Source organism: Ceratotherium simum, chromosome 12 (assembly GCF_057802395.1).
Source record: "Ceratotherium simum simum isolate JZ-2026a chromosome 12, ASM5780239v1, whole genome shotgun sequence".
NCBI classification, from domain to species: Eukaryota; Metazoa; Chordata; class Mammalia; order Perissodactyla; family Rhinocerotidae; genus Ceratotherium; species Ceratotherium simum.
In genome coordinates this window covers 34,276,953-34,304,843 of record NC_141911.1, presented here as the reverse complement: position 1 = coordinate 34,304,843, position 27,891 = coordinate 34,276,953, and the positions used below count along the sequence as shown (strand labels likewise).

Genomic DNA, 27,891 nt, shown 5'->3' with positions numbered 1-27,891 from the left:
ACCCATCTTCCTGGACAGAAAATATGATCTTATGTTTCTAGCTCCTTGTACATAGCAGGTCCCAATAAGTATTTGTTGAATGACTAAAAATGAAACAAGGTATACTGAACTTTCTAATTAATCCTTTACTGACATGTAAATACTTTCCATTACCTTTTTTTTCCTTTTGTGATTACACACTAAAATCTTTATGGTATTTGAACTGCATTTGATGATCAGAGTTGTCAGAACACTTGAATTGCTTCTTTATGCCTTTGCTTTTTTCTTACTGAATTAAAGGGCAGAAGCAGCGTGAGGTATTGTGGAATGTGAATAGGTTATAGGCTTCAGATGAAGCTCTGAAGTGTGTTCTCGTGGCAGGCGTGTTCTTGCCTTGATGGGGTCACTGTGGTGAGGCCAGAGCCCGTTGGGGAGGCATGTATCACAACATCGAAAGGATGCTCACCTGTGCTTACTCTGTTGTTGGTCCCAGGTGACTGTGGAGGAGGTCATGACCACAACTGCATATCTGGACCTTTTCCTACGTAGCATCTCCGAACCAGCACTACTTGAGATCTTTCTCCGTTTTATCCTGTTGCACCAGCATGAGAATGTCCACATCCTAGATACTCTCACAAGCCGAATCAACACCCCATTTCGGGTAAGGATAGCCCCAGAGGAAGGGAATTTATAACTCATAACAGATTTCAGGAGAGTTTGTTTTTGGAATAAAATTATGAGCATTCCCTTTTGTCTCTTTCCCTTGTTTTTTTCTTGCAGTCATTATGTTTTTCTTTTGGAACTAGAGAATGTGTTTTGCTATCAGAAATTCTTTTGTCAGGGAGGTGGCACTCACTGCCTTTCAGAGAAAATTTTTCTCAACTTATCTGGCTTGGCACCTTTTTCTGTTGATCTAGCAGAATGCGCTTCTGAGGAGGCAAGATGCAGGGGAACATATGGGCTTAAGTGCAGGTAAAGCCAAGGATCAGAGTATATCAAGTCTGGGTATTAGAGATCATATTTCTGTCCACAAGTGTTTTGAAGTGAAAATCTAGCAGTTGTGAATTTAGGTAGTCATTCTTTAGTTTGGAGCTCTGATTAACTTTGAAAATCCTCTTATACCATTAGTGTCACCCTTTGCAACCCTCTCCCCAAAGGCTGTCTCTATTTAATTGCAATTATTGTTTTAAAAGCAAAGGAATAATAATTTAACAATGTATTATTGAGTTTGTAACATATATAGATATAATATGTATAACAATAATAGCACAAAGTGGGGAGAGAAGGAATAGAGCTATATAGGAATAATATTTCTATATTTCACTGGAACTAATTTAGTATAAGTCTGAATTAGAGTCTGATAAGATGTATATGGTAAGGTCTAGAGCAACCACAAAAAATATAATGAAAAAAATCATTAAGGGAATTAAAATGTTACACTAGGGAAAATATTCACTTAATGCAAAAGAAGACTGTAAAAGAGGACTAGGGGAACAAAAAAACATGAGACCTACAGAGAACAAAAAGTAAAATGGCAGACATAAATCCAACTATATTAATAATAATATTAAAGGTGAATAGATTAAAAAATTCAATCAAAATGGAGAGATTGTCAGGCTGGATAAAAAAACAAGTTCCAGCTCTAAGCTCTCTACGGGAGATACACTTTAGATTCAAAGATACCAATAGATTGAAAGTTAAAGGATGGGAAAGATATGTCATGCAAACAGCAACCAAAACAAAGCTAGAGTGGCTATACTAATAACAGACAAAATAGACTTTAAAACACGAAGTGTTACTAGAGAGAAAGAAGGACATTTTCTAATGATAAAGTGTTAATCCATCAGGAAGATATAGCAACTGTAAATTTATATGCGTCTAGAAACAGAGCCCCAAAATACATGAAGCAAAAGCTGATGGAATTTAAGGGAGTAATAGAAAATTCAATAATACTTGTTGGATATTTCAATACCTTACTTTCCATAATGGGTAGAACAACTAGGCAAATGATCAGCAAGGAAATAGGAGGCTAGCACAACACTTATTATAAACTCCTAGACCTAACAGACACTTATGGAACACTCCACTCAACAGGAGCAGAATGTACATTCTCCTCAAGTGGACAGGAATGTTCTCCAAGACAGACCTTATGCTAAGCCATAAACCAAGCCTCAGTGAATTTAAAAGGGTTGAAATCACATAACGTATGTTTTCTGATCACAGTGGATTAAAATTAAAAATTATAGACAGAAAGAAAATTCACAAATATATGGAAATTAAACAGCCCTCCTAAATAACAGTGGGTCAAAGAAGAAATCACAAGGGAAATGAGAATATACTTTGAGATAAATGAGAATGAAGACATAATATACCAAAACTTAACGCAATGCAGTGATAGCACTGCTTAGAGGGGAATGTATAGCTGTAAACAACTACAGTAAAAAAGAAGAAAGATCTCAAATCAGTAAATGACCCTTCCTCTTTAAGACATTGGAAAAAGAAGAGCAAACTCAAATCAAGCAGAAAGGAGGAGATAATAAAGATTAGAGCAGAAATTAATAAGACAGAGAATAGAAAAACAATAGAGAAAATCAATGAAAGCAAAAGTTGGTTCTTTGAAAAGATTGACAAAATTGACAAACCTTTAGCTAGATTGACCAAGAAAAAAAGTGAGAAGACTAAAGTTACTAAAATTAGGAATGAAAGAGGGGATATTACTGTCGACCTTACAGAAATAAAAAGGGTTATAAGTGAATAGTGTGAACAGTTGTATTCCAAAATATTGGATAACTTAGATGAGATAGATGAATTCTAGAAAGACACAAACTTCTGAAACTGATTCAAGAAGAAATCAAAAACCTGTGAACAAGTAAAAGCTTTTGTGCTTCAAAGGGCACCATTAAGAAATTGAAAAGATAACTCATAAAGTGGGAGGAAATTTTTTTTCAAATCATATTTCTGATAAGGAGCTCACACATAGAATAAAGAACTACAACTCAATAATAAAAAGACAAACATACTGTGCTGAGCACCCTAGACAGTGATATGCAGGAGTTACTATGGCAATACAGAGGAAGGACACCTAACTGAGACTGAGGAAAGGAGGTGTGTTGAGCGGTAATACTGAGAGAAGGAGAAGGAAGATTTCCTAGGGGAGATGATGCCTAGGGTAAGTCTTTGAGAAAAAGTAGGGGCCAGCCTGTGGAGGAGACAGGAAAAGCTTTCCAGGCAAAGGAACAGCATGTGCTATGGTGTGGAATGAATGGGATGAAGTGTGTTGCTTCTGGCTGACTGCACGGTATGACCTGTCCTGAGCACAAGAGATGTTTTGGGACAGGCCAAGTACAGCTGTTTCTCTACAACATCATTATGGATTTCAGTGACCAGGTTTTAAGTCCATCCTGCCTAGAAGACAGCTAGCACTTATTCTCCTGTGCACAGGAGAGCCTAAATTACATAAGTGGCCTGCCTGATGGAATGATAAAAGCTCACTCCCCAAAAGGCATGATGGTTTTGTAATACACCTTTAGGTCTTCCCTGTTTGGATGATTATCTTTCCTTTGTGGAAATCAGAGATTGAAAGAATTCTTGTTTTTATGAACTTGTTAGAAAAGTATATTATCACACCTCAGCACTACAGGGAATGGAACCAAGGAGAATGTTTGCCCCAAAGCCAAGAGGAGCTGAGGCTTGGGGCTGAGAACGCTAGAGGGAGAGACAGCCAGGGGATATGCAGTTTTCTGTTAGTCTTGTCTTGTAAATAACCAAGATCATATTTGAAAATAACTTAGGAAAACAAATGACTTGTGTAGGAGATTGTGTGTGTGTGTGTGTGTGTGCATGTGCGTGTGTGTATTGGGGAGTGTAGGGGGCATGTTTATCTGGATCTTTACAAGTTGGAAATATGAGCATAGGCATTTTGTAGGAGGGTAATTCTGAGTAGTGGCATAATGCCAGGCATAGGCTTTTGAATCAAATCCTATAGGAGAACTGATAGCTTTAATACACATTCTCTCTGGCAGCAGCATGTTTTTTATCAAAACTGCTAAAAAAAAAAGAGGCCATTTTATTTTGTAATTCTGATTTATTTACCGTCTGTGAGGAGTAGAGCTAGCCTTCCAATATCTGAATAGAACGTGTGTTTATTGCTTCCCAGCTCTGTGTGGTGTCCCTGGCATTATTTAGAACTCTCATCAGTTTACATTGTGAAGATGTGATGCTACAACTGGTTCTAAGGTGAGTTGCCATCTTTTGTTCCCTTTAAAGAAAAACTCACTCTATATTATTGCTATTATATTTTTGTTTGGTAGTATAAGCTAAGTTGGGTCCATGCTTCTAAGGAAGAAAATTATCAGGAAAATAAATTTTAATTTCTGCATTATTTCCCAAGGCTAATTTTAGTTTTACTATTAAAAGTTTTTAGGGGGCCAAATGTGTTGTATTATAGATATGCTCCTGGAAACAATAGATAGAATCTTTGGAAATTTTCAGAAGTATTTTGAAAGCTCTTCTGATATGTGGCTGAATGTTTCTGTTCCGAAGTGCATTTTTAGGGGACGTGTATTACTGAAAACAACTTTTCCAAATGTGAAATGCTGTTGATACATAATTTCTGTGACTCTTGCTTTAGTAATGGTACATATACAGTGTGCACTATCTGACCTGCAAGTATGTTTCAATTAAATTTAGTAAATATTTAATGAGTTCTTTCTGTATACAGTTCAGAAGGGAGTAAGGCATGCAGTAGATGAATTGAAAAGGACTTATATACAAGGTAGAAAAGGTATGTCCTTCAGAGGTATAGGTGGGAAAGGTTTCATGAAGTGGCTGTTGGAAGACAGGTGTCGAGAGTCAAAGTGGACTGCTATTAAGACGACATTAATTTGGTCATTTAGCAAGGGGACTCAGGAACACCGAGTCCTGCCTTGGCCCAGCTATGCCCCTTATTCTGGGGTCCTTGAGGGCGGCATCTTTTGTAAAGGAAGAGAGGGAGAGTTGGTTAGAGTTTCTCCTCCTACACTGCTGGCTGGTGGTGTGGGTGCAAAAAGGAGAAAGACCACCAGGGTTGTTCTGCACACTCTCCACCTCCTCCTTCCTTACTGGACTTTCTGCTCCTTCCTTTGACCACTCCTTGGGGATAAGGGTGGAAGAAGCTGAGAGCAGGGGGAAAGGGAGGAGACTTGGGCTGCCTCTGGTCCTCGTTGAGGTTTTGACATGATGAGAGTAGAATTACCGAGGAGATGGTGTTCCAGGTGGATATGACAGCATTTCCAAAGCGGCAGCTGTGGAGAAGTCCGGTGATAGCAAAGTGTGATCATGAGAACAGCAGCATGGCCCAGGAACTAGTCAGAAAAGCAAATTCTTGACCTTCTCCTAGACATATAGAATCAGAAACTTTGGGGGTGGGTGGACGCCAGCAAGCTGTGTTTTAACAAACTTTTCAGGGGGTTCTGATGCATGGCTAAGTTTGAGAACCATTGCTTTAAAGAATGGTGCAGTGTAGATGTAGCATCCTGCACAAGAGAGCGATAAAAAAACAAGGCTGGGGAAGCTGGTGGTGGCAGGATGGTGGAGGCCTCACAGAGTTATTGTTTTATGGGAGAGTATCACCTGTTCATTTTTTTAGTTTAAAAAGAGTTTTTGGACTTTTGAGGGGTTTAGATCAGGTCATCAGTAACTAATCTTAAGGCATTAGTAAAGAACAAATCCGATCATAAAGAAATACCCTGGGTATCTGGGTAGAACATTAGTTATCTGTCCTAAAAGGATTACTTTAGCTCCCCATCAAGTCTCTAGTGATATGACAGAATGCATTAGCAAGGCCTGAATGAAATCCGTCAGAGCAACTTGTTAAAGCCTTTTTTATTGCCAAAAACCAGACTTGGCCTCCAACAAGGGTAAAACCTAATTATATTTAAATGTGAAATTCTTGAATACTGCTTCTTTGATGACATGAAAAGCAGCTGTCTTTTTCAGTGTACCTGGAAGCCTGGCTTTGCTCAGAGGAGCAGAGCTTCCCAACTCTGAGTCACCAGGTCAGATTTAGCCCAGGTGGTGGAAGCTGGCCGTTCAGTGACCTTTACAAGGTGAACTCTCATCACCTTTTGTCTACTCATAAAGCAGTGCTTGTTGGGTTAAAAACTGTCCTCAGAGATTGTGTTAGTTAAAGCTCCTTTTGAGACCCAGACCTGTACCTTATGCAGGTGAAGAAATTAGCTCATGGTTAAAATATTTACATGTCCAAGTCAGGGCTAGTCATTTCCAGGGTGAGTAAGGACTAGTAATTTCCCAGGAAAGTGCCTGAAGGGCAAGTTATCGCAGGTTCTGACTAGAATCATGGAAAAAATACCAGACATAACCACCTGGTCCTAGACCCTCTGAGGCCAAGTTTCTTCTTTGTTTCTTTAATGAGGATGATGATGATAATAATAATGATAGTTCTTCTTTATTGAATACTTTCTCGATTTTTAATTCTACTGCACTGCCTAGGGGAATCTATGAGAAGAGCGAATGAGAGGACTTACACAGAAGTTGGGCACGTGGTAGACACGCAGGAGACTTTGGCCTCCTGGTCTCTGTCCTTTGAACTACTGATTTTTTCCCTCCACATTTTAAAATTATTTTAAATTATGGTAAAATACACATAGTATAAAATTTACTATCTTAACCATTTTTAAGTGTACAGTTCAATGGTATTCAGGACATTCACATTGTTGTGCAACCATCACCACCATTCATCTCCAGAACTATTTTCACCTTGCAAAACTAACACTCTGTACCCATTAAACAATAACTCCCTGTTCCTCCCTCCCAGCCCCTGGCAGCACCCTTCTACTTTCTGTCTCTATGAATTTGACTACTCTAGGTATCTCATATAAGTGGAATCATACAGTGTTTTGCCTTTTTGTACCTGACTTATTTCATTTAGCATAGTGTCTTCAGGGTTCATCCATGTTGTAGCATGTTTCAGAATTTTCTTCCTTTTTAATGCTGAATAATATTCTGTTGTTTAATACTACATTTTGTTTATCCATTCATCTGTTGATGGACATTTTGGGCTGCTTCCACTTTTTGGCTATTGTGAGTAATGCTGCTATGAACATGGATGTACAAATATCTGTTCAAGACCCTGCTTTCAGTTCTTTGGGTATACGCCCAGAAGTGGAATTGCTGGATCATATGGTAATTCTGTCTTAAATTTTCTATTGTTTTCCATAACAGCTGCACCATTTTACATGCCCACCAATGGTACATAAGGTTTCCAATTTCTCCACATCCTCGCCAATATTTTCTGTTAAAAAAATGGATATTTTAATAATCAAAAATGACAGATTTGAGGAAGAACCAACCAGAGCTTTTAGAAATAAAAACTGTAATTATTAAAATGAAAAACAGTGTTTGAGGTAAATAGCATTTCAGATACAGATTAAGGGAGAATTAATGAACTAGAAGATAGAGTGAAGAAGTTACTAAGTCTGTAACAGAAAGAGATAAGGAGCAAAAAATATGAAAACAAGGCTGTAAACAGTGGAGGCTAGAATGATAAGGTGTAACATATTCAGTTAGAGCTTGAGAGGGAGAGTAAACTGCTGATTTGACTTGACCTATTCTGATTTTGGAATTTGCTACCTCATAAGGTTTCGGGAGGATCAACTGTGGTAATATCTTTGAAAATGTTTTGAAATGCTGTAAAGTATTACACAAATTTAAAGGAGGGGAATTTTCTAGAAAATACATTTTCAACGAATAAAAACAATGTCAAAACTTTTCTGATTTAGAGTCTGTACCAAAAGCAAGGACAATGAAAAATCCTGATTCAGAAGAGTCAGTCATTTAAACTTTATTTTAAGGAACATAAAAAAATTGATGTATAGTCCATCCTTTTTGTTGTTGCCACTGTAGTCATTCGAATGTACATGATAAACTTGTAAATCTGAGAGGCAATAGAGCAGTGAAGGTTATGTGAATCCTTTTAATGAAGTTACTTGTTATGTGATAAATAATAACTGTATGTCAATTTTTGTTGCAATCCAAATACTCTTAAATATTGACATTTCAAAATGATAATCCATTTGTAATTGATATGTTTCTTTCATTCAGCAAAATATCAGAAAAGTAACTTGAAATAGGGTACCCAAAAAGAGAGGCTATTTTAGTGAGCAGAAAGCCAAGGAGAAATTGTCCACCTCCATGGATGTGACAGATGATAGGCCAAAGGCAGGCAGGAAATGCTGACAAGCAGTGAAGTGACAGATCACCCCCATGTTCCTGGCACTTCCCAGTTTAGGCAAAATTTAACTGCTGAATTAAATTGCTGAATGCCATCGCTGAATATTCTGGTTAGGGTGTTTTCTTCAGAAGAGCTGTTCCATTGTCAGGTTTATGAACTGCATTGCCTGTTGTGTTCAGATAGAGGCTATTTTGCTCGAAGAGAAGCCGTGTGTACACCTCAGGAACATTTCCATCTTGCATAGGAGTTACGTGTTTGGAGGAGAGCAAAAAAATGCCAGATGAATAGGAAAATAGGATAAGATGAATAGGAGAAATATGGCCAGGATGTCTTTGAAAAACAAACGATCTTTTTGAAATTCACTAATGTTGCCTTGTAGATTTTGCCTGTTGGTGCATTACTGAGGTTGTCATCATCTCATAAGAAGCACCTTGCTTACTTTGTTGGACTTCACTGCTTTGTTCTTTGATTTTATCATCACTGTAGTAATAGGCAATATGTGTGCTTGGATGATGATTTATTTTAATGAGTGATATCCAGGAAAATAGAAAATAGACCCAGGGTTACAGAAGGTTGGGAAATAATGAAAAAAGGGAGGACAGTGCGGACAACAACGTTTTTTTCCCTGCTATATTGTGGAATGGCCTCAAGTAATCTGGACCTCTAAAATCAGATATTTAATAGTCTCTGATTGTTTTTTACTGCTTCCTAAATTTAAATTAAATCCCCAAATAAAATAAGTATAGTATAAATGAAAAGACAGTTTGATGACAAATACCTATACTAAATTCCTAAATGATTTTTCTGCTATTGACAGTGACTTCATTTTGATATGTGATGTTTGGGGAGCTCCTGATATTCATTCTGTTCCTAATCTTTCCCTGTAAATGATGGAAAGACAGAGGGTCAATGTACAGTTTTCCCACTCTTCCCTCTGGGATAATCCTTCATTATAAAGGCACAGTAGAAGTACTGCTTTGGATATAAGGGGGGTTATTCATTTGAACTGACCCCCCATTTTCAATTTTATTGATCCTCTCCTTCAACCTATAGGGATCTCCCTTTATTTGATTTACTCAGAAGAAAATTCTTAGTTTCTACTGACGGCATGTATTTGTAAAGTTGCAAATTCCCAATAACACTTTATTCTAATATAATTTCAAGCTACCCACTGGTGATATTTGATAAATATCTTTATTAGGTTTGATCCAGTGTTCCATTTTTTTAATACTTCAAACAAAGAGTAGACATCTGTGTATGTCAACTTAACTCATGAAATATGTTTGGTTTGAGCTGTAACTAGTCATTGAGTTCCTGCAGTATATAAAAACATTGAAGCAGTTTATTTCTTAAATAATTAATGATCAAAATAAGGCTACAGTAAATCCTGTGAATTTGCCTAGACCTCACCAGCCTTTGAGAACAGAAGAGTTCAAATCAACAACCATAGGCTAGGTTTCCCTGCCTCTCACCTCTACCCCTCAATCTAAGACCTTGGCCCTCTGCAAAGCATCAGTCGTCACTTCTTGGGGGACCCCAAGGGAGAGGTCTTACATCTGTTCATGACCAAGTCTGTCCTCCACCACAGTTGCCACAGAAGCATCTGCCGTGGTCTCCTCACCTGCTGTGGCCCCTTTGGTTGGTGCTGCCTCACCTCCGTCCCTGCTGGACGCCCCCCTCACCCCGAGAGTACATGGGTGCTGAGGTGCTGGAGCAGCACTGCCTTCCCTTGTGCCCATGGGGCCAGAGCTGTGATGTGTTCACACAGGTGGGAGAAGGCCTCTCTCCCTGAATCATTCTTGGTCACCAAAGCATCTCTGCTCGCAGAGATCCTTGTGAAAAGAGCTCCTTCATTTCCTGCCTACAGCATCCATTTCTTCTCCAGTAGGGCTCAGATACAAGTCCCCAAAGCTAGGCCAAGAATTAGAACAGACCTGCCCTCTTTCCCATACTGTCTTCTTCTATCTTTCCTTTTTGTTCTTGTAACCTTTGACTTTTATGCAACTGAACTTATGAAAATAGATGTCTCCACATCAGACACGTGGGGTGTGTCTGGATCTTAGTGATAGCAGTTTAGGCTTCAGGTGTGTGTGTGTGCCCATGGGCATAGGGGAGAGGAGAACAGGACCCCCTCACCTAGCTACCTAGGTAGTCAGATACTTGAGGAATGGTTTGATTTTTTTTTGAGAAAGGAAGGTTAAATGGCAAGTTTGTCATTTCATACCTTGAAGTAATTAAGACCTGTGGTGTAAAGTACCATGAAGAGAATTAAATCTTTTTTCCTCCTTGACTCAGGCTCTTGCAGTAGGTCAGTCATCAATATAAACATAGATTTTCCTCATTTGGATCAACAGATGTGGGAGACAGCTTAATATTCGCAGGCCTCAAAACCCTGAAAGTTGTGTGCTTTTTATCTTTTTCACTGAATTCTAATTATAGCGTGTTTTCCTCTGTGCTGCCTCTTTCTTGAAAGCTAAATACAGAAACAAAAACATTCTGGTTTATTGAAGATTGTGGTTGTTCACAGAAGGGCTCAGGCTCTTCTGGAACTGGCTCCTGAACACACATGTGATGCCTGGCTCTGGCTATGAGACCTCCATCCCATTTTCTCCATCTTTGTTTAAGTAAACAGTATAGCCTTTTTCTCAGTTAAGAAGGTAAGCCATTTAAACACACTTTATTCTACCCGTGAGGCCCACTGATGTGCTCCAAGTGTGTCAGAAATGATTGCCCAGATTTTCTTGTCTCCCGGTTCATCATGATACTAAGACGCTTTTGATCACTGCTTTGTGTGAAACGGGGCCTAGTGCTCCTCAGTGGGTCCTCAGCCACCATATTTTCTGATGGTCACCCGTGAGAATATGAGAAGAGGTTTGCACTGTGGAGTGGTTCTTTGCAGGTTTGCACTGTGGAGTGGTTCTTTGCCTTTTTGTGCAACCACTATCCTTCAGTGCCCACTATGAGTCAGAGTTTCTGGGATTGTAAGACAAAACTGTTGAAGGAGGTCCTTGCTCTGGTAGCACATTATGTTGAGGAGGCAGATGCCGAAGTAATTGTGATGCTAGGTAGTAGTGCTTTAGTAGGGGGCCGTAAGCATAGTAGGGGGAGAGTAGCTCTATCTTGGAGAAGGAAGCCCAGAAGCCTTCCTAGAGAAGGTGACACTGAGGCTGGACTTTGTAGGATAAGGCACTTGCCAGGCAAGAGAAGGGAAAAGCACATTCCAGGTGAAGGTTACAGTGGGTGCAAAGGCACAGAGGCAAAGAAGTATAGCAGGTCCGTTAAGAGATGAAGAAGTTTGTGGAGATTTATTTGGGAAAGCCCTTAAATGCTCTGCAATGGGGTTGTTCTATTGGAAGAAAGAAGCCCTTGACAAGTTTTAAGCAAAGGAGTGAACCCTGGGGGCTGGTGGGATTGAAAGATTGAAAGTGGGGAGAGGATGAGTCCACCCCTGGCCATGACTAGTCCTGATTATGAGTGAGGAAGTGGCTGACTGGGAAGGGACCTTGCAGAGATTGAATGCTGGGCCTTTTTGTCGTTGCAGGTATCTGATCCCTTGCAATCACATGATGCTGAGTCAGAGGTGGGCTGTGAAGGAGAGAGACTGTTACTCTGTCTCTGCCGCCAAGCTGCTCGCCCTGACCCCTGTCTGCTGCTCCAGCGGGATCACCTTGACACTTGGGAACCAAGAGAGGGATTATATTCCCTGGTCCAAGTGTATGCATGATAGTTCAGGTGGGAACTCACTAGTGATGATCTTTAAACAAAAGGATGCCAAATTCCATCTCTCCTTGGGATATATGTCTCTTTGGGTAGACAAGGAATAGTGTAGTGAGTCCCATTTCTTTTATGAATCATTAGTTGGGAGTCCTTTTCTGCTTCGTAAGAGTTATGGACACTTTATAATCAGTGTTCATTGAAGTGCCCAGCCATCACCTAGTCAGTATTCCCAGACCTTTATTTTAACTAGGCTTTCTAGCGGCGTTCTCAGAGTCCAAATATGAAAATGTGTACCAGCATGTCTTTTTAAACAAAATGGGGGTGGGAGTGTGGAGATAGCTATAGCTATGATAGAATTAGCCCTTATTTTAATTTCCAAAATGACCCATTTATGGTAGCTTGCCTGCCAATGATATACCATTATAAAACGTGAAATTTGTCATATGGTGACAGTATCTGATTCATTTGATTGAATGAAGGAGTTTTCATAAACATTCTGTTTTTACAGGAGTTACAGTTCTCATGTGCTATTTGCCAGCTGCAGTTGATCTTGTATACGTAAAATTTAAATGGCCTTTTGTGTCAACCTTGGCCTCTGGCAGGCAGCTAAAGCAAAGGGGGCATTTGTGTATCTGTGGTGGTCAGAAGGCTGTTTTAGTTCGGGAAGTTTCTGCCTGTCCTGTGACCACTAGGAAATGGTCCAGTCCTGGTATTGACTCAGGTGTTTGCAATCTGCTTTCTGATACCCGCCCCCGGCAATGTCATTCTGTCTACCCAGCTACAGTGGAGCTGGGTTATATAATTACAGAGAAATATATTTTCTATAAGAGTCAGGCTACTTGACTAAGAAAATGTCAACATATTTGGGATAAATGTAATTTTTAGAAATTAAGGTTGTCTTACTGATTCTTGGTCTTTAAATAAAGATACAATGTATCATGGAAATTCGTAATTTATGTGGTGATATAACAAGTTGTATTTTAAACATATTTTCCTGTTAGGTAAACTAGTATGGATATCGTATATTTTCCTACCCAATAGGTATTTTTTAAGACATATTTGAAAATTGATGTCTTTTTTATTTACTGAAAAAGTTGTTTCAAGTATGATTGAAACCAAGGTGACTGACCTTGCCACAGAATTCAAAATTCAAGTTAAACATATTATTGTTAGTGCCTGCAACTTGCTATGTCCTTTTCCGTGTTATCACATTTAATATTTTGAAAAAAGTAGTATTCCCATTTTACAGATGAAGAAATTAACTCAGAGAGAAGAATTGACTTGCTCAAGGTTATACAGCTGGTAGGTCCCCTGATTCCAAATTCCATGTTCTTTCTGCTGTCCTGCTTTTGGGGTTGCATTACAGCAGATAAGTGCCCTAATGGATGGCTACATAGGTAGATAGGTGGGGTAGATAGATAATGTAATTATTGTGCAGTGGTTAGAGCTAGGAGTCTGAATCTCAGCTCTGCTACTTTCTTGGGCAAATCACTTAACCTTTCTAAACTTCTCTCCTCATCTGTGAAATAGTGCCTACCTCAAAGGGTTGTTCCAAGGATAAGTGACTTAGGACATGTAAAGCTCTTAGAAGACAATCTGGCATGTTGTAAGTGCTAAAGAGATATGGCTGGTAGTTGTTTTTGATATCTTTTTATTTAAAGTGGATAAGAGATAAACATTAACCTTTTAACAATAGAGCTGTAAAAAATGAATTGTCTCTCCTAATAACCTGAAAATGTGTATTGTTTTTTTTTTTTTGCGAGGAAGATCAGCCCTGAGCTAACATCTGTGCTAATCCTCCTCTTTTTTTTTTTGCTGAGGAAGACCGGCTCTGAGCTAACATCCATTGCCAATCCTCCTTCTTTTTCTCCCCAAAGCCCCAGTAGATAGTTGTATGTCATAGTTGCACATCCTTCTAGTTGCTGTATGTGAGACGCGGCCTCAGCATGGCCGGGGAAGAGGTGCGTTGGTGTGCGCCCGGGATCCGAACCCGGGCCGCCAGTAGCGGAGCGCGCGCGCTTAACCGCTAAGCCACGGGGCCGGCCCAAAATGTGTATTCTTAAAGGTTCAATTCTGGCCCAGTCTGGTAGAGATTTAGATAATGAAGAGACAGGAAGCTTGCAGAAGTGTGGCATTGAACCTGATAAGAACCAGGTTGACGGGAGACAGCCTTGTGCTTGAGTTGTGGCTCTGCCACTGACCAGCTGGGTGATCTTTAGTCTCTGAGCCTCAATTTCTTCGTCTGTAAATTGAGAAAATAATATCTGCCGTGTAGGGTTGTTGTGAGGATTAAATTAGATAACATTGATAAAGCACCTGCCACATAGTAGATACGGTTTAAGAAATGGTAGAGTATTTCTCCTTGTCTGAGTCCTTTTGTTTTCCTGAAGGAAAATGTAAACGTAAATGCAGACGTTTTCACGGCTCTTTCAGTTATACATTTGAGAACTTCTCACATCAAAGGCAGAGTATCATATGATAACACAGGAAGCAGTCTTAGGTTAAGAGGACTATTTTGGTGGTGAACATAACTTTATCATAAGAGACCGTTTGGTACATGTCAACATCCCAGTAGTTCCCAGGAAGACAGAATGAATTAACAGGCTTTTCTAAAAACGGAGGATTTTCTAGAGAAAATCTGCTTTCCAAATTCATGGATTGTATACAGACCTTCCACTTTAGAGTCAATGTAAAAATCTTTTTAATTATTACCCACTCTGTGGTAGGTACTATATTTGATATATTGCCTAATTTAATCCTCTCAACAACCTTAGGGGTTGCCATTATAGGCTCTTATTTCTCTAATGACTGATAGCAAATAACAGTTTTATGTTGACTATAGCCAGTATCTGACTTGCCATATTGGTTCTATATATTCTATGAGGGTAGAGTTTCTATTCTTATCTTTCCTTCTTAAAAACTAACCATTTTTTATTATTCAGAAGTCATTTAATCAGAAATTATTAGAACCAGTTAGCTGGTGAGATAAAGTCTTAGCAGCCCAAGTGAGTCACATCCCGTCCACTACATTGGTCCCTACACCTCCTTTACGTGTAAGAAAGAGGCTTGTTCTGACTTGTCTTTGCCTCCTGTGGCAGGGCCCATGGAGCAGCCGCTCCCGGAGGCGTTCTCTCCGTCGGCCTGCATTGTGGAGTATGGCAAAGCCCTGGATATCAGCTACCTGCAGTACCTCTGGGAGGCCCACACCAACATCCTCCGCTGCATGAGGGACTGTCGCGTTTGGTCTGCCCTGTATGACGGAGAATCCCCTGATCCCGAGACGTTGCTCCAGAGTCTAGAGGAGAGCACTACCAACTCCGCCCACCCTGTGTTCAGGCTCCCGCAGCAACTCACCGGGAAGACAGGGCCTCAGCTGGCTCCAAGAAAAGAGAAGAACCAGACAGAGCTGGAGTGGGATGACAGTTATGACACTGGAATCTCCTCAGGGGCAGATGTGGCCTCCCCTGGGCCTCATGATGATCCAGAGAATTCAGGCCCTCCGGCACCAATTGATCCCCCCAAACATATCCAGGAGATGAAGAAGAACGCCATCCTGCTCTTCAAAGGGTCCTACATCGAAGAATCCGACTTCCAGGACGACGTGATGGTGTACAGGTTGTGTGCTGAGAAGGACTCTGAGGACGCTAGGAATTCGCAGGAGGAAACTGCAAAGCCACCAAGTCAAGCCGAGTCCGAGGTTCAGAGTCCCCCCATGAACAATGGCCCCCTGCCCAGCCCTCAGCCAGAAACAGATTCAGAAGAGGAACCTAATAGGGACAATTCAGACCTGTTTCAAAATGTGTCCAAGGAACCAAAACAAGAGAATGAGCCTGAAGTAGCCCCAGAACCAAACTCAGAGTTGGCACCCCCTGTCTCTGAGGCAGAGCACAATTCAAACCTGACGGTTACTAACCCAGAGGGGGAAGATATCATTGCCAGGTATGACCAAATCATTCAAGAACTGGATTCTGGCACCAAGGGCTTGATAGAACAGGATTTTTCCTCACCTGATCCTTTGCTTCTCACAAAAGAGAAAGAGGAGAAGGAAGAGGAGAACAAAGAAAAAAAGAAGGAGGAGGAGGTGGAGGGGAAAAAGGAACTAGAAGTGGAGGAAGACGACTTTGACTCTTTGATAGCGGAAACTCCTGCCCTAGAGCCCGTGCCATCCCCATTTGGGGTGAGAGAGGAGACTGCCGTTGCCAGTCACCATCCCGTGAGGACTCAGAGCACCCCGTTCACAGGTGATGATCTTAAATCGCTTTGTGATTTTTGCTTTTGAAAGTACTTGTACATATTGCAACAGGAAAGTAAGGTAGGTGGAGGTAAGGAGCATTATTAATTTGCATTATTAATTTACCTAACAGAGAGGGGGAAGTATTTTTGTAAAGAGCAAAGGGAGGTGGTTTCATTTTTATTTTAATTTGTCTTTCTTGCAATGATTTTATTTTTTTTCCAGCAAATTAGAGGTTAAATTTTACTGTTTAATCACTTCCCTTGATATGCCTGTGATAAAGTAATAGCACTGATTCAACTACGAAGAAATCCAGTTTCATTATTTAATAGCCTCATTTCCTTTAGTCTAATTTATTTTTATCCTTAGCATTTATTTTTATGTGTATTTAAAAACAATATGGTGTCCCCACTGGAATGCATGTTCCATGAGGGCACGAGTGTTGGCTTGTGCCCTGCTCCATCCCCAGCACCTGTGCAATGGACCGAGCACATGGCAGGTGCTCAGAATACTTGCTGAGTCAGGGTAGCTGTGTGCACATCAGAGGCCATTGGGGTTGGTTGTGCCCTTGCCTGGGCGCTCATTTCAGATAATCACAAAGTCTTCATCCAAAATAAGTAGAGTAGGGCCGGCTCTGTGGCTTAGCGGTTAAGTGCGCACGCTCTGATGCTGGCGGCCCGGGTTCGGATCCCGGGCACGCCCCAAGGCACCACTTCTCCGACCAACCCGAGGCCGAGTCCCACATACAGCAACTAGAAGGATGTGAACCTATGACATACAACTATCTACTGGGGCTTTGGGGGGAAAAAAATGAATAAATAAAATCTTTAAAAAAAAAAAACAAAATAAGTAGAGTAGACCCGCATAAACCCATGACTCTACTAAAGAATGGGCGTGTTCTAGTGATATGCTGCCAACAACAGGTAGAAATCGTGTAAGAGGCAAAGGGATAGGATAGGGCATCAGATAAGTGGATTGGGGGTGAGGAATTATGATTGGAAACATCATTAAATATTAGCCAGTAAAATCTGAATCCGCAGATCGTGGTGCAGAGCAAACTGGCACAGACGGTTCATCAAGCTCCGGGGCAGCTGGGGTGGGATCCCTGAATGGTGTTCAGGTTGCAAGGAGACGTCCCTGAAGGAGCTAGCAACACAGAGGGACACAGTGGCCTTGGAGCCAGGCCCTGGGGGAGTCCTGGCTCTGGCACTTCCAGCCGTGTGGCCTTGGCGTCCCTGACCCTCTGCCCCTGTGAGGACTGAATGCCGGGGCGGGGGGCTGTCATTATTGTTATTAATCACATTAAGCCCACCTGGCTGCCCTTCCCTGGCAAGCAGGGAGCAGCTTGGCGAGGAAAGACCGTGTTCCCACCTCCTTGGGTCACCCAAAGTAGATGAAATCACATTACCTTCTGGTCCAGCCACTTGGGCTTAATGGGTCTTCAAGGAGCTTTCCACCCTCCTCCAATATTTATTCATCTATTTGCTGATGTCTGAAAATTTATTTAAAGAGGGAGAAAGCTTTTAATTACAAAATTAAAAGGCTTGAGGTTCTAGTTGAGATAACATTTCAGTGTGAATGGGTTTTAATTAAAATTTAATGAGTCAGTCAATCATAAGTAAAAAGGATTAGATAATCTTGCTTTTCCCAGTTGATAAGGGGAGAAGGAGGGGGAGGGGAGGGAACAGGAGGGCCCTGGCTGGCTGAAGGAGGGGCAGAGAGCCCAGTCAGAGGGAAAGGGGCGGAAGGAACCTAGTACACATCCCGGTTTTGCTGAGGTCTGTCCCATTTACCCTCATCCAGCAGGAAATCCCAGTTTCGTCCTTCAGTGTTCTCCAGGACTTCAGGGCTGCCATGGCTGATGAATGTCTGTAGAATGCCAGCTTTCTTAGAAAGGAGCTTCACCTCTGGGAAATATGTAAATCGAGGAAACAAAGTATAGCTTAGGGCAAAAATAAAAAAAAAAAGGTAATACAACACCTTATTAAATAACAATATTTTGCATATGATATACCTGAGAACCAACAAACCATGAGTTTTTTGATACATATAGGTAAATTTTAACTAAAACCTTGCCTTTTTCCACCTTTGAAACTTGTACACAGCTTCAGGAAACATCTTTTCTCTTTCCATGTATGTGAACTTTGTCATTTCCAAGCTTCTGAGTGTGTTCTGCAGCAGTAGGCTTAACTTCCGTCTCTCCAAGGAATCCTGATTTCCACTGAAATGAATTTGCTTCTCAGCAAAATCAAAGCATTCGATTTATCTAATTAATTTCATTTGTGCATTCAGCAATCTTTTATTGATGCCCTAATATTTGGCAGGTTCCACCCTAGGTCCTAAGGACCCAAAAATGAAGGAATTTGCAGACTTCCAGAGGAGACATCAACAGAGAACTGTTGTACTCTCTTAGTGAAAAACGTGTTATTGGTCATTGTATGCCAAGCCCTGTGGGAGCCCAGTGGAGGGCGTGGGAAAGGCTTTCTAGAGGAGGGACAGAAACAGTGTGCAGAAGCTACCAGGTGAAAGTGGGTGGGAATGATAGTCCAGGCAGAGGAAACAACAGGAGGAAGACAGAAGAGTGTGACAGTGCGTGGGGTATGACCGAGCGTGGGTGGCGTGAGGCAGAGAGGTGAGAGAGGATGCTGGAAAGCTTGGTTGATGCCAGCTTATGGGGGCCCTTTGGGCCATGCTGAGGAATGGGAACCTTGTGCTCCTGGCACTGAAGAAGCCCTAGAAGTGTTGTTAAAGTTGGGGAGTGATGTGACTGGATGGTGTGTGAAAAAGCCAGCGTCAGAGTGGTATGGAGACAGCACTGGAGTGGGGAGGGATTGGTTCCAGCAAGATCTCGTAAGAGACTCTTGTTGTATCAGAATTCAGAATGCACTGATGCTTTGATCCAGTAATTCTGTTTCCAGGAACATTTTCACAGCTATATTGACACTTATGTGCCCAGATGTATATACAAAGATGTTCATTGCAGCATTGATTGTAATAGAAAAAGATTGGAAACAACCCAAACGTCCACCAGTAGGAGACTGTTTTACTAACACAACACGCGTGGCAATCCAGTATCTTGTGGCCCTGAGATGAGCGAGACAGCTCTGGATTTGCTGAAATGGGGTGGTCTCCAGGATATATTGTTAAGTGAAAAAGCCAGGTGCAGAACAGTGTGTAGAGAATGTTGTCATTTGTTTAAAAAAACATACCAAGAGATGGACAGATACACACACCTGGGAAGTAAGATAGTGTGTTGGTTAAGAGTACAGGCACTGGAAATAGATGATCTGAATTAAAATTGTGACTCTTAGGCCAGCCGCATGGCCTGGTGGTTAAGTTAGCACGCTCCACTTAGGCAGCTCAAGTTTGGTTCCCGGTGGTGGACCTACACCACTTGTTGGTGGTCATTCTGTGGCAGCGACCCACATACAAAATAGAGGAAGATTGGCACAGATGTTAGCTCAGGCCAAATCTTCCTCAGCAAAATAAAAAAAGAAAAAATTGTGACTGTTTCCTTTACCAGCTGTGTGCACTTAAGCATTCTGCCTCATCTTTAAATGGAGATAAATAATAAACATACTTCACAGGGTTGTTGTGACTATTTCACTAAGTTGATACATGAAAAGTGTTTAGAACACTGCCTGGCACATAAGAAGTAATTAATAAATGTTTTTAATAATTCAATTGTTGTTATTTTTTTACATACATAAAATGTTTCTGGGAGAATACACTTGAATCTGTTAACAGGGATTGCCTCTGGGGGAAGGCCTGTTCTTCATTTTATACTTCTACACCATTTGAAGAAAAAGACTTTTAAATCATTTTAATCTCTATTAAAATAGAAAAACTGTTGCTGGAGTCCAGACACGAAATGATGAGCCTCTGACCTCAGGCAGTAGAGGTGGAGGTGAAGATCCACATTCGGGAGATATTTCCAGGGTGGAATTGGCAGAGCTGAGGCACAGAATTGATGGTAGCTCCATTCTTGAAGTTAGGAAATATAGGAGGAGGGTGGGTGGATTTGAGGCAGGGGAAGGGTTACTTGAGGGGAGAGAAGTGAAGGACAGGGAAGGGTAGTAGAGATAGTTGTTCTGAAAAATTAAATATTTTATGGGTGGGGAGTTTATCTGTCCTCCTAGAAAAGAGGGGGAAAAACACACCCTCCCTTCCCCCTACACACTTGTGGCTTTCTGAATTGCAGCTGAGTTTTTTGATTTCAGCTGCTTACCAGTTTCCCCTAGCAACTGCTTTTTGCTAGCAGGTTTTTTTTTTACGTGCTAGAAATCAACTAAGAATAAAACAGGATTTTGAAAGGGTTCAATATAATATGTGTTTCTTAACGCACATGCCTAAGAAGTTATAATTAATGACAGTAGTGGATTATAATGATAGTCTGGTGATCTTGACCTAATGTTCTGTCATTCAAGTGAGACAATGATGACACTCTCCACAGGGTGTGGGTTCAAGCTTTTTTTTGTTTTGTCCCCCCTTGTAGTAGTGATGAATTGTGGACAGTGTCTGCTGGTCACTGCATGGTCAGCAACTTTCATGTTTGAGGAGGATGGCTGGATGAGGCCAAGTACAGTCTGGGATCTTGGGGGAAGTTGAGGGCTCACATTAAGGAATATGTTTTATAGGAGACTTTACCCACCTAAATATGACTTAATTCACTTGTCTTTGCTCCCTCTGGACGGAAACAGGTGCTGAGCTGGGGACTGCAGGAGAGCGGGCGAGAGGGGATCTACCTGGAAAGCTGGAATTGTGTGGTGATGCCTTAAGAAGAGTTACCAGTGACATTTCTGGGGTTCTTTATGGAACCCCATCAAGTTGCTTTCAAACTAGGGTTCCAATCTAGAGTTTCTGAATGTGTTTGGCAAACTCTCCCCGTTTTGTTTAGTAAGCAAGGGCTCTGCAAACGCTCTCTGTTTGGAGTTCATTGACCTCCTGAGTCATGGAAAGTGACTGAGGAGCTCTGCCCACCATCCCAAGGATGGGGAAGTAGAGGCTCAACTCAACACGTGATGCCTTGTCTGTGTTTCTGGGTTGCTTAGAGACATCCCCTGTATTCCTAGGGGGAATATTGCCATTGCTCTGTTATTTGCCTGCCTGGCTAAAGGGTTTAGGTTTGGTGTTCTTGTTTCTCACAGATAGCTTCTGTTTTCTTACAAAGTATTTTACTCTCTTATGCTATGAAAGCTTCTGAATGAAGCATCTTGTGATGAAGTATGTTTTTGTTAAACTCCTATTAATATTGGTGAAGTCTTCATAAGGCAGGTTTATTCATCAAGGGTTATATGCTTTTGTTATAAACATGCCATGGTTTAGTGGCATCATCAATAGCTCCACTGGGGGAAATACAAAATTCTCATTGATTTTGCTTAATGGACCACTGTTATGGTAAAAATGGAAAACCTCTTCAAGTAATTTTATTAATGCCAGATTTATTTTCTTGATTTTCCTTGTCTTCAGTGAACTCGCACATAAAGCATATTAATTTTGTAGTGACCCAAATTGGTCAAAGCTTCTTTTTACCTCATTTTTTAATGAACTGCTTTTGTAGTCATATGGATTTTCTTTTTTAAGGAACCTATGACACATCAAACTATATCTCCCCAAACCAAGTCCCTTCTCTTTCTTTCTCTCATCTGAAAATTAAGGTGTGTTGGCCGAGTTGACCAGGGCTAAGTTGCAGCCCAGGCTTCATTCACCCGTTGTCTTTCTCTTCTTCTGGTTCTTCCACATTGTGACATTTGACAAGACAGAATCCTTCTCACAGTGCTTGTTGGGGATAGACAGTCCCTGTTTACAGTGTTGCTCTTTGGTAAACAGAGTTCGCACGTGCTCGGTATTCTTTAATAACACAGAGATTTTTTGTTACCTGAACTTTTGATGGCCTCTAATGTTTGCATGAAGCCCTCCAGCACACAGCATCATGAGATGATGAATGTCATGCTTTTGAGTATTGGCAGCCCCCCAAAATACAGAAATAGTGTGGCAAAGTATATTTTAATTTTTAAAATTAAATTCTTTGTTGTCTGTTTTTTTCAAGGTCTGTGATAATTTTCAAACTATTAAAACACTCCTGGAGTCAAAATATTAGCTCCCATGCATGTTTTTCTGCTTTCTCTTCATGGAGATAGTTTGTTTTTCGTTTTGGTTTTGGGGCAGGAGAAGACCTGGCTGTGTTTGCTGCATCTGTATTTGATTTGCACCTGGTGGGCCCGTGGGGGTTCGGGAGTCGTGGCTCCTTTGTTGTTGGGGAAAGACATCCCCATGTGCCCAGCCAGCCCTGATGCCTTGTGTTCTTCCTGCAGGCCCATTCATCAGCGTGGTCCTGTCAAAGCTGGAGAACATGCTGGAGAACTCTTTGCATGTTAATTTGCTGCTTATTGGGATCATTACTCAGCTAGCCAGCTACCCCCAGCCACTCCTGCGCTCCTTTCTGCTCAACACCAACATGGTCTTCCAGCCAAGCGTCCGCTCTCTCTATCAGGTACGTTAGCCGAGCCCACCTCCATACCTGTTGATTAGATGGTGCTAATGAGTAGGGCTCCTTCTCTCTTTATCCTTATTATTTTATTGTTTTTCAAAAACCCCTCTGTTCTAATTCGTTTGCTTGCCTTCCCTGTCCTATTACGCTGATGGTGTAGATTTTAGACAAATTGCAAAGCTTCATTTAGTTTGATGTTTTGAGGGTGTCCTACCAAGAACACCCAGGCAGTTAAAAATGACCAAATGCCTAATATCATAATAGTTCCTGCAGTGAGGGCTGCACTTGAGCGATATAATGATAACTGAGGGTGGAATTCGTTGTGAAGCACCAGCATCATTAATGTTGTTGTTGACAGGTCCTCGCATCTGTGAAAAACAAGATTGAACAGTTTGCGTCTGTGGAGAGAGACTTCCCAGGACTCCTCATGCAAGCCCAGCAATACCTGCTCTTCCGGGTAGACATGTCCGACCTGACCCCTGAGTCTCTAACCAAAGGTCAGCCTGTGCCTCTGCTCTGTGTCTCTCCTTCAGCTGCTCCTGCATTTCCCCAGCCTCTTGATTTGGGTTCACAGATGCTGCACTGGCTTCTGGGCCTTAAAGAGATCAAAATATATTGTCATTTTTCCACCACAGGGAGGAGCCTCTTCTTAGTGTTCTTAAACCCAAAGAAAGGTCTGCCCTGCCTGCGCCTGGCCCCTCCCCAGTTTGCAGGGTCTAGTGGAGCATTTGTTTTCCTCCCTGAGAGTGATTCAGGGAAAGAGTGGTGTGTGGGCTGTTGCCAGGCTAGAATAAATAATTCGGCACATATGGGCCAGAAAGAGGCATCATATGCACACCCTGAGCCATTTTTTGGCCAGCCCTACCCTGAGGAGGGCATCTGTTCTCTTTATTATGTTTTCAGAGACTCTTCGGCCAAAAAGAAATGTGCTTTAGGGCTCTAGAAAGTAAAAACTGTTCATTTGGACTGGGAGAAATAAAATTTATGTTCAGCTTAAAATCCCTGGGAGGGCCTTTCCATCAGCTCTGGGGGTGTTAGGCCGGGGCCCTAGGAAAGCCTGGGGGGCGCCGCTGGTTTGCCTCGTTTAAGCCCAGGTTGGACAGATGTGACCGCCAGTCATCTTCTGAGCTGTGACTTGGGCCTTGGTGTGCAAACAAGGAAATATCCCATCCTGCACTGGCGTTTGCTTCTCTCAGGACAAGTCAAGCTTCTTTGTGGCAGGTGGACAGTGGAGGGAGTGGGGCTCTCAGGTCTGGGCTAAAGGCCAGAAACCAGCTCTGAGAGGCATAAATGTAACTGGGCAATTTTTAAACCTTTAAAGGAAGCTGAAACAATCCCAGAACTCTGAAGGCTTGACCTTGCCTCTGTGTGGCTGTTTGATCTTGGTCCTGCCTCACTGGGCCTCATGTTCCTTGACTCTTAAATGAGGGATTTGTTTTCCATCTCGCAAGTCCTTTCTGGCTGTAGACCTCTGGGTGTGAAGAGCCCTTAGGGCACCACAAGGCAGATTTTGAAAGAAAGGTGGGCCTTGTGCCACTGGTAAAATGCAGGGGCAGGCTTCAAGCTTTGCTCTTGAGAAGAGCAGGCAAGGCCATTCAAGGAAGGAAAGGAGCCCCACCTCTCTCTGGGGAGGTTGACAGCAGGCCCCACATGGCCTCTCCTGGCCGCGTGGACAGTCAGTCTGTTAGCTGTATTCCTCCTCAACAGGGAGCATGCTGCTGTAACTCACCGTGTGATAGAAGGTGTGTCAGTTAGCTTTTGTACATAACAAACCACTGCAAAAACTCAGCGGCGTGAAAGAAAGCCATTTATGAGTGCTCTTGCGTCTGTGTGGTTACCTGGGCGTCCGGCTGACCTGGTCCTGGCTTGGCCAATTTTGGCTGGGCTCACCTGTGTGTTGCCGTCAGCAGGTGGCTGGACGTCTGGGGTGGCCTCACTCACATTGGTGGCTGCTGGCTGGCTGGGGTGATGGGGATGGTGGAGGTCTGTGTTTCTCATCATCCACTAGGTTAGCCCAAGCTTGTCACCATCACGGCTGTAGGATGCAAGAGCAAGAGTAGGCGCATACAAAATTTTTTGAGGCTCTGGCTTGGAGCTTGGACAAAGGCAATTCTGCTGCATTCTCTTGGCCAAAGCAAGTCCCTGGGCCAGCCCAGGTTCAAGAATGGAGCAAAACCCCTACCTTTTGATGGGAAGAGCCACAAAGAACTATGGCCATTTTTGCAATCTACTAGACAGGAGGTGAATTCAGGCTCCTTTTGTTACACTCCAGGCTTGGTCTTCATCTATATTTTACAATTTGTAAAATGTCCCAGACAGTCAAATTTTATTTTCAAACAGTACCATGAAATGGGCAAGAAAGGTACTGTTAGCTTCATTTCCACATGAAGAAGCCGAAATTAGAGGCCCAGGGTGGTCAGCCAGGATCACGCAGCTCCAGTGCCTGGACTGTCCTGCCTGGCTCCCGGAGCTGAGTGCACGCTGACTGGCCTCATGGGCTCTCCTTGACAAGAGCTACGGTGAACCTCAGTCCACACGCTCCAGTGATGGATGGTGGGGGGGATTGTGCGGTCCCTCACACCTGTCCTTCGTCCTGGCTTTAGGCTGTCTGATGCCATGGCTGCCAGATATGTGCCCAGGGGAACTTGTTCCCACCGTGTAAGGTTGACAGAGTGGTCAGCTGTGGTTGATGCTCGCTAAGGTCTGCGACAGTCAGGGGACTCTGACTTGTAGGGAACTTCTCGGGGTAGAAGACTTTCCTTTAATGGGGTTTTTCAGATGGACTTGCTAACTGCTTTCAGGTTGGCAAAGTGACACCCTCCCTTCAACTTTACAAGTCTCTAAACTCACAGAACCAGAGAGGCTCCTGACCCCGTGTACACAGCTGACTTGTGAGGCGTTGAGTGTGATGTGATTGCCTATCAATGAGTTGAATCTGGGAGTCCCATTCTCACTGGGACACAGAGCAATGTATAAGGAAGAATCCTGGTAAAAGGCCAGATACTGGGGTTTCCAGTGTCTGCGGGCTGTGCCCTTTGCCTCACTAGTGCCGACAGGGAGATAGCATGTGATGGATTTCTCTCCTGACTTCTGAAATCATCCCAGTTTTAGTCTTGAAAACCCTCTGTTGCAGCATTTTAGACCCAGGGCAACATTTTGGAAAACCACTCCTGATTCTGAGATGTATTTCTCCTTCCCTTCCTCCCTGCCTTTTTCTTCAGGTGCTTGTTGAGCCCTTTATGAGGGATGGAACTCAGGCGCCTGCAGCCAGAGCTGCTCCTCTGCAGGCCCTGCATTCCCATGCCTCCTGGCAGCCCCCGTGAAAAACGAGCTTCCTCACTAGTGCTTCAAACAGAAGTAAAAGGCCGTGTGATGTGGCTCCAGAGCTGGTGGACTTCGTGTGTGCCAGCTGTCACATTGTCGTTCTTGAGACTGTTGGTCTCTGAGGCTCAGTCACTTGCCAGGCTTTTCATGTTCCCCTTAAATACTTTCAAACCACAGAGGAATAGTTCCTTGTATTTACTTATATTCAGAGTCCTGTCACTGATCTCATTCTGGAAGAGACATCAGGTAGATATTATCCCCATTTTACAGAAAAGGAAACTGAGACATTATATGATAAGCTAGTTGCCAGGTAGGGGCTATAAATCAAGTCTCCTTGCTTTTAAGTCAAGAGCTTGATGGTGCTTTGTGACACATTGAAAGGCCAGTACTGTGACGATAGGACAGAACCACTTTAAGGATTTCCCCCTAGTCCTCAGTCTCTCTCCCTGGGTGCTCTCCTGCCTTCCTTCGAGAAGACAATTTTGATTCTTGGCTTCAAGCTGGGAAAATGAGCCTTAGTGATGACACTTTTAAAATTCAGGGATAAAGCTAGATAAATGAGTCACAAATACCCTTCTTGGGGGAGAAGAGAAGGAATGAATTTAAAAGAAAAAGATGGAGATGAGGAATATGAACCAGTTCCAAGAAGATCAGGTGTAGGGAAGACCTGATGTTGGTCATTCCTTCCCTCCTTCATTCGGCACATGTTTATTGGCTTCTACTATGAATAAGGAAGTGTGTTAGGGGTCATGAGAGACATTATCAGATAGGGGCTTAGCTCTCAGAAATCTCGAAGTCTACTAGAGGAGTAAAACCCCCAAATAAAGAACGACGCAAGGCTAACGGGCAATGCAGGCCTTAGTTGGTAAATAAAATGGGGTGGGAGGCTAGAACAGGGAATTACTTCTAGGGGCAGGAAACAGGAAGTGCTTTGTAAAGTCAATAGCAACTGAATTGATGATGATGTGATGGCTGATACTTATCAAGAGGTCCCTATGTACGTTATACCTATTGACTCATTTAATCCTTACAGTGACTCTATGAGCTTTTGACAGATGAAGACATTAGAGTGCAGAGAGGTAAAGCAACTTGCCCGATGTCACTCAGCCAGTAAGTGACAGAGTCTGTCCTCTTAACCACTGTACTGGTGCCTCTTCAGGCTGGTAAGATTTAGGTGTGCAGATATAGGGATGGGAATTCCAGGTGGGGGAACCAGCATAAACAATGCAGGTCTTAGTCTGGGCCTAGTGCCCAGGAGTGTCCCATTTCCCCCTGGTATCCAGGCCAGGTTCCTTTGAGAGCTTCGCTGGGCCCTTTGGAGAGCTGCCGTGTAGAGGACCAGGGTGGGGGGTGCTAAGGGGTGGTCTCCAAGGATGGCCGTGTACTTTAGTGATGTCAACACTTGTCCTCACTCTGCTGTCAGGACATGTTGTGAATTTCTGCTGAAAGGTAGCAGCAGACAGAGTCTCAACAGCTTCTTCAGTTCTTTATGGCACGAACTGTGATAAGCTTTAATCTAAAAAGATATTTAAAGCAGTCAAGTGGAGAATTTTTTTTTTTAACACTAAAGACTATAGTAATGAGATGTGGAAAGAACTATAAATGTCAAGAATTTTTAGTACTGTAGTTAAGCAACACTCTGAGAAGGGTGTTGAAAAATGGGACTGAATTCTAAAAAGCAGCCAAAATAATGAAGAGCTTGAATATAATGATTTATAAGGAGTAATGAGACAGTTTGAGAAGGGGACAGAGGAAGGCATAAATAATTCCTATATGAAGGCTGGAGATGTTCAGGAATTAAATAGTTGGGAAAGTTGAACCATTTTAATTAGTAAAGCTGATTTGATATCAAAATGCAAGTCACTTGAATATGTTCAAGTTTGGGCTCATATCGTCTTAGACCTGTGTTACTGGGACTGA

At 42.3% G+C, this 27,891-nt stretch overlaps 1 protein-coding gene across 1 annotated transcript in view; it reads left to right on the top strand.

The window, feature by feature from the left end:
• FHIP1A (FHF complex subunit HOOK interacting protein 1A) overlaps positions 1-27,891 on the top strand; it is a 228,275-nt gene that overhangs the window by 193,445 nt on the left and 6,939 nt on the right. The window contains exons 7-12 of the mRNA XM_004420913.3: positions 473-640; positions 4,136-4,215; positions 11,751-11,941; positions 15,025-16,167; positions 22,472-22,650; positions 23,006-23,144. Coding sequence (XP_004420970.2) covers positions 473-640; positions 4,136-4,215; positions 11,751-11,941; positions 15,025-16,167; positions 22,472-22,650; positions 23,006-23,144 — 1,900 coding nt within the window. The remainder of the gene's footprint in view (positions 1-472; positions 641-4,135; positions 4,216-11,750; positions 11,942-15,024; positions 16,168-22,471; positions 22,651-23,005; positions 23,145-27,891) is intronic.